The 7,476-nt window shown below is 40.4% G+C and overlaps 1 protein-coding gene across 1 annotated transcript in view; it reads right to left on the bottom strand.

Annotated features, from left to right (window-relative positions):
• The window catches only part of ANKDD1B (ankyrin repeat and death domain containing 1B), a 79,605-nt gene that overhangs the window by 46,806 nt on the left and 25,323 nt on the right, over positions 1–7,476 (bottom strand). The window contains exon 2 of the mRNA XM_019517711.1: positions 1,648–1,751. Within this exon, the coding sequence (XP_019373256.1) occupies positions 1,648–1,751 (104 nt within the window). The remainder of the gene's footprint in view (positions 1–1,647; positions 1,752–7,476) is intronic.

Raw genomic sequence — 7,476 nt, 5'->3', positions numbered from 1 at the left:
GCAAGGGCTTTGGGTGGGAGGCAAGGGTCATGAGCAGGGCTGGGGGGCAGGAGCTTTGGGTGGGAGGCAAGGGGCAGCAGGGGTGGAGGACAAGGGCTTTGGGTGCAAGGCAAGGGTCATGAGCAGGGCTGGGGAGCAAGGGGCAACAGGGCTGGGGGGCAGGGGCAAGGGGCACATGCAGGGCATCCTGCCATGTACACCCTGCCCTCATTTTGTTTTTCTGGCATGCTGACACTCTGGCACCTTCCAAGGTGGGCATTGTGGGGGGTTTCGGCACTCCAGCCAAAAACGTTGCCTACCCCTGCACTACAGTATATCTACTCTGGCATAGTTCTCCTACTGTAGACCAGGCTGAAATCTATTTTGGATCAGAGAGTTGGACAGCATATTTCTGAAATGGGATACTATTGCTTTAATCCCTTGAGTCCTGTAAAGCAATATGGAGGCAGCAACTATTTTCTGCATCCTTGAATTCCACTATCTGTGCCTAAGAAGCAAGCAACATATATTGATGGAAAAATATTCTCGTTCGAGAGAATGTAATTACAAAGATCCTTTATCTTTCTTTTAAAAAGAAGGATTTAGGATTCCACATGCAGGTTGTTTTTTCTGTCCACAGAAAACATACAGAACAGCCCACTTCCTCCCACCCGCAACAGAATACATATACAAGGCAAAGAAAAAACTCAATAATTTGGGACAAGTAGTATTAGAACATTCAACCCCTGGATGGGTTGTAAAAGGGAAATGAAATGCAGTAGACCAGCCATTGGAAAGGGACAAAGGCCCACACATTGTTAATAGGAGATGTCCTGGGCTAGTATTTGTCTTTAAACTCTACAACGCATTGCATAAAATATCCTAGATCAAATTTAGACCAATGGTCTAAAGGACATCAGTGGAATTCCATTTATTCACCAGGCCTGAATTCAGATTTCACTCATCAGTCAAAAGTTTCCAGTAAAGTACAGTTGTGTTTCAGTGTACACTGAACGGTGCACTACTTGCAATTTCAATCCATAAAGGATGGTACCTGCATCAATCAACTCTAAAAAATGTGAGGTTACATATTATACAGAGGGGAAAATTAGAACTGAGAAATTAAGATAATTGCGCAAGACCACAACATCAGTATCAGGGCAGAGAATGTAATTCAGCAGCTCTGGGATCCCAGCAGGGTTCGAAATGAGGAAGGCTCCCCATAACAGATGAGAGCCCCCTGATAGGAGACAAGAGTCCCCCATAAGCCTCACCATAAGAAATGAGATCCCCCAGCCCTCCCTGTGCCTTTCTAAGCAGCTCAGGCAGTGGCAGCAGCGGCTCCTTTTTGCTACCACTGCCACCAACCATTCCTGCCCCTGCCCGACCCCCAAGAGTCAGAGTAATTCGAACCCTGGCTCCCAGTCCTGAGCATAGACTTTTAACACTACAGATTCAAAGGCCTAGACCTAGAGTTATTAAGCTCCTTGCACTCGCTGAGTTTGGAGGTGCTCTATCTGACAACTTATTCAAATACTTTTCCAGAAGGTAATGCTTAGGCTTCTCATGCTAAAAGCAAATACACTGGTGTTTTTGAGATTTCACTTAACCACCAAACACAAGCTGTATTTTTTATCATCAATCTGTCAAACAGTACTTTGTACTCACAATATTTACAGCATTAATATTAACCTTCTTCTTAACTAAGTTCTCCATGATTTCCAAATTGTTCATTTTAGCAGCATACTGAAACTCCTTCTCATCTGGTAATACTGTAGAAAATATAACAGTTCATGTTATTAAAGAAATATCCATAAGAAGCTTAAATGATAACTATGCTCCCCTTACTTCCTGTTATTTTGGATATGCACATCTTGTTTCAATATTTTATGTGAATTACTTGCTTTTCCTCAGAATTGCTGTTCCAAGATTACACTTTCCCCTAGACATCTGGTTGATCTTCCTCGTTCTGATTACGGCAAACAGAAATAGAATGTTCACAGCACAGAAATACCATTAGTTGCACTGCCCAGAATAGTAACAGTTCACTGATAATGTTTCTGCCCCCAAAAACCACAAGACATTTTACAAATGTAAGCTTCATAGCACAAACTACAAAAATTCTCTCACTTACCATTTAAATATGGCCACCTCCTTTTTGAAACCTAGAAACTGTTGGAGTGAACACACCAACACTTTACATTACAATTTAGCGAAGGGACTGAATTATATCATCCAACTAAAACTGCAGATGGTTTATCAGTAGAAAAAAAAAAGAGATGATTACCTGTGCAAGAATTGTGTTAGGACACAGAATATTGCGATTCTTGTGGGAAAAAGTGCTTTGGAATTTATTAATGGGTCAGAACTTTTATTTTATGTCTCATCCAAAAAGACAGTACCACTAGCAACTTGGTACTCGACTGAGTGCTGAAGACTGAAAAGGCATCTACCTGGACAGCAGTAACAGAATACTTTGTGGGCAATAGACAAAAAAAAGAGAATATAAAGAGTTAAATCTAGACATCAGTCTGGCTAACTTGGAAGTTATCACACTTCTGCATCAGTAAGCTTCTGTCTCAATATTTAATTAGACACTGATACCAGCAGGACATTAGTTGGAAAGATGTGTAAAATACACACAAATAATTAACTGTTTAGTTCGTAGGCTAAAATATTGTAGAAAAAGAGGGACTTTGGTTCAGTACTATCAGAAAACAAAACACTATGTCCTAACTATCAGCAACTCATCCTGCAGCAACTATTGGTTCCTGAGAGATATATGCAAGTTCTGTCCCGCTGCTTCTTGTACTGAAATACATTGAGATTAGTTGAGGTAGTGTGAGCCACTGCACTATAACATCCACTTAACTGTACTTTATACATTATGCCTCACCAGGAATAATCCACAGTCACATTATACAAAGCAATCTAGATTATTGAACCGGACATTTCCAAAGCAATTTATTTTTATAGCCTTTTCTATGACCCTTTCAGAGCAGTATCCAAACACCTCATGATGAATGTATTTTTCCTCAAAATACCCTAATGAGGTAAGAAAGTATTACTTAATCCGTTTTATAGACGGGGACATGGACCAAGAATTTCAGTAAGCTGCAAACCCAAAAAAGCTTTTCTGGAGTAAATATTAAAAGTGGAAGCCTAAAGTCATCAACAGTGACTTGTTATTCTAACCCAGTGGTCAGTCGTGCAGCCTCTGACAGTCAATCTCAGTCTGTCAGAGGCTCCACAATTGGAAGCAGCAGGATGCACGTGGCTGGGCTGAGCCTTGCCCCCTGCCACCTGGGCTGGCCTGGGTGAGTGGGGTCGGAGCCTGAGCAGTTTGTCCCGGGGGGGCTGGGAGGGGCAGGCCCAGGAAGACAGTGTGGGGACCAGGGGGCAGGGCTGGGGGCAGTAGATCCTGGGGTGCCCTTTACTTACAAAAAGTGATCTTCACCATAAAAAGGTTGGAGACCACTGCTCTAACTAAAGCTATTGCTGTGCATTATACAGAAGTTCATATGCACTCTGCTCTCCTTCACATATAGAATACTAGAGTCGGGATTTCTTAGACTTTTAGGAAAGATAAATGTAAAGAACATTCCATTCAAAACATTAAAAAAATGTAAGGGCTGATGGCAGAAAATAATCCAGAAGTAACAATCTACACGCAATGAAGACACACATCTTTTAAGCTGTAGTATTCTGTATTCATAAGGAAGCATCCCACCCAAAGAAAATTTTGATCTTCCTGTAGGCCACTTACAATGAAACAACATGCAGATAACAATGATTTAAAATTCTTAAGAGATAAATGACCACAGACAAGACTTTGCAATGCTTTAGCACCTTTTATTCAGTATCTAAAAGTGCTTTATAAACATGAAAGCAATCAGGACTTATGGTAGAGGTGATATTTTTTATTAGACCAACTAGATTTTTGCAAAAAAATTCTTTAAATTTTAGGGAAAAATTTAGAAATTTCAATTTTTAGAAAAATCTTTAGATTTTTTCAAAAATCTAGTTGGTCTAATAAAAAATATCACCTCTACCACAAGTCCTTATTGCTTTTTCCTCTACACCAACATGGCTACAACCTGGATACCTTATAAACATTAAGTGCTTTAACCGCACAATGTGTGACCTATTATTATTTCAAAGATGAGTGAACCAGGGTCACTGTTAGATGTTCAATTAAAGGCGCAATGGGATCTGATCTGTGATTCCAAAAATTGTGCATCTTGCTATGCCACATATGGGTGGCAGGAGGTGTGATTCTGGAATTGGGGATAAGATCTGAATTGTGCACTACTGCTAGTGCAGGGATCAGATCATGATCCTGGAGCCCCTCTGCACTAGCAAGTAGCAAACAAGATGCCCAGGGTGTCCCTGTAGCTGAGAGCATATCAGAGCCCTTGCCAGTGCGCCCCTGCAGCCAGAAGCACCGGTCAGCCAACAAGACCTTCCAGCCTCTGGTGCACTCCCAAGTTGGGAGTGCTGGTCAGCTGATTGGTGCTAGCCATGCTTTCACTTTAAGGCATGATAGGAACCATCCACAAAGTCATTACATAAATGTTGCGTAATGATTTTGTGGCTTATTCCATTTTATCATAAGTTTCCATAAATTGACTGAATCTATGGTAGCATAATTACTTAAGATGTGATTAAATGGTTAACCATATCTTAAGTATAATGCTGACCAGGGTCCAAAGAGTCACAGAGGTTAAGTGGCTTGTGTGGAGTCACACAGCAAGTTTGTGGCTACACAACAGGCCATGCTTATTCCCATTGCAGGCAGGCAGCAACGCTGACAGCAGCTGAACAATTGCTCATCATTTATGTAGAGGGACCAGAAATGAAGGCCCTGAGTTAGCCATACTATGTAGGGAGAACTCCAAAAATTTAATTTGCTGACTTTGCCTTCAAGTAACAAGGAAAAGCAATTAGCACCCTGAGGGGATTTCTTTAATACATCACTCTTGAAAAGAACAGATTTGTTAGCCCCTATAAAGAATTCATAATTTCTCTTTTACTGCTACTCAGAGTGAAGAACTGGCTATATACAGGAAGTTTTTTTTTGCTCAGAGCTTGATATATCTTGATACGAAATTCAGGAAGCAAAAACAACCACGTTCCAGCCACACCACAAATTTAGCTTTCTTTATGACCTTTTGTTATTTTTACCAAATGATTTTTTTCATGCATGAAGTTACAAAATCATAGAAATGTCAGACCAGAAATGTATTGAAGGCTTCTCTCTAAGCTGTGGTTTCCACAGCCCTGCATTTCTCCACAGTATTATCAACCTCTCTATTTTCAGGTAGCAGTAAATCTCACTAATGCCAAGATAAAATCTCCTTAAGACTGTCAAAGAAAGATCTACTTGGCTTCATTTAAACTTTTTGTCCAAGTTTCATCATAATGGTGTTTTTTCCTCACAGTTTCACAAAAAAATCATTAAAAACATGTATGCTAGCAATAGATTATCTTGTGATGAATAGTACATGATACAAACATAAAAGCATAGTATCATTTTAATGTAACAACCATTTTTGTCTCTTGGAAAGAAAATACAAGGATACAGAAAAAAAAAAAGAAATTGCCACACTGTTTTAGAAACCTGGGGAAAAAAACACTGTGGAAGGGCAAGCTTTTAAGATTTGACCCATTCTTCATTCCTGCATTTAACTGTTATTTCAATACTAATAGCTTGATTTTCCATCCATTTACATTACTACAGACAAGAACTAATTCCATTGAACTCAAGATGAAGAAAATGACTTACTGCTTCAGTATTCTCAGTTGGAAATGTTCAATTTGAATAATAAATCTTTCCTTGCTTTTTGTCATTGTTTACCTTTCATGGTATCCATAAAGATAAAAATCGGTCGTTACCATACAGGAAGTGAAATATATTTTCTGGGCTAAGCAACAATTTAAGCTAGTTGGAATACATGGAGGGAAAGGAAGACTGGGGGAAATAAGCCATCTAAGTAGATTCAGAGATGTTTGGGTCGGAAGGGACCTTAGCAGATCATGGAGTTCAACCCCCTGCCCTGGGCAGGAAAGAGCGCTGGGTTCACATGACCCCAGTCAGGTGCATGTCTAGCCTATTCTTAAAGACCCCCAAGGTAGGGGAGAGCACCACCTTCCTTGGAAGCCCATTCCAGATTTTGCCAACCCTTACCATAAACAAGTTCTTTCTGATGTCTAACCTAAATTTGCTCTCCAAACCTAAACCTGCTTTCTCGGTAGTTTTCTTGCTACATATTTTGGATAGATGTGATTTCCATATATTCATTTTTTAATTAAAAAGATGCTTTTTTTTTTTTTCCAGATTTTTGCCTTTTCCTTCAAAACCCTCACCCTTTTTCCTTTTTTATCACTGGAAGTGTGGGAGAAGGGAAGAAGAAAACGAAGGAAAAAATATTTTGGTTTAAACTGCAGAAATTCCCTTCTCCTAAATAGTCAATTTTTCTCCTTAAAGATACATTCCTACCAGTTCTAATAGTGACATTTCTTACATATTTTACTTTAGTCAATACATTTTGTATTTATTTCACATTATTCAATAGGATGCTTTCCCAGCTGGTCTTGTAAGGGCTCTCTGCAGGTTCTGAACTCTCCCACATTCTGAGAAGAGCAGAAATAAGCTCAGGGCACTTATACACCTATCTTTTTGTCCCATGACATGCCAGAGATCCACTGCTTTGGAGCACACTCAGTTAATCAAGTCTGCTCTACACACAAGCTGATGCAAAGTGTACTGCACCATATGCAGTTGTAGAATTGGCTAAATGCATGTCAGCACGCAGAAAATTGTAGTGGCGCACTTATGGATTAAAACATCTTCTATGTATTTTAGTTTAAAAGAGCTCTACTGCCCTTTTCAGAGCGCTGACATGCATTTTGCCACTTATACAACTGCAAGTGGTGCAGCACCTGGTGCTTTTCAAAGCGCCGGGTGCTGCAGTGCTTACATGTGTAAAAATGCCCTCAGTGACCATAGAATCATAGGGAAGTAGGGTTGGAAGGGGCTTCACAACGTCATCTACTCCAGCCCCATGCTCCAGGAAGGATTATCTCTGACTAAACCATCCCAGCCAAGTATTCATCCAATCATCCAACTTCTTTCAAACCTTGAAAACTTCCATGGATGGAGATTCCACAACTTGCCTAGGTAGCCTGTTCCAGTGCTTGGCCACCCTCATATTCAGAAAGTGCCTCCTAAATTCTAACCTAAACTCCCCCTGCTGAAGCTTGAGGCTCTTAGTCCTGTCCCCAACACTCACAGAGAAAAATAGACATAGCCGACTCCATAATACAACCTCCCTTTAATTTCTGCTGCACCCAAAGTTTAAAACTAACTGCTGGGAAGTGGCACCAATATTTCTAGTCAGGCAGCACTGAGGAAGCCACCTGACTTCATGGTTCATAATCTACTTGATCCCATCTAAATGCTTCTTTCCACAGGTGTTAATGTCCCTCTCTTCTTTT

This window comes from Gavialis gangeticus, unplaced genomic scaffold (genome assembly GCF_001723915.1).
Source record: "Gavialis gangeticus isolate Ggan-Ray unplaced genomic scaffold, GavGan_comp1, whole genome shotgun sequence".
In the NCBI taxonomy this organism is placed as follows: Eukaryota; Metazoa; Chordata; order Crocodylia; family Gavialidae; genus Gavialis; species Gavialis gangeticus.
Note: the sequence above shows the minus strand (reverse complement) of the source record. Positions and strands in the feature narration are given on the sequence as shown.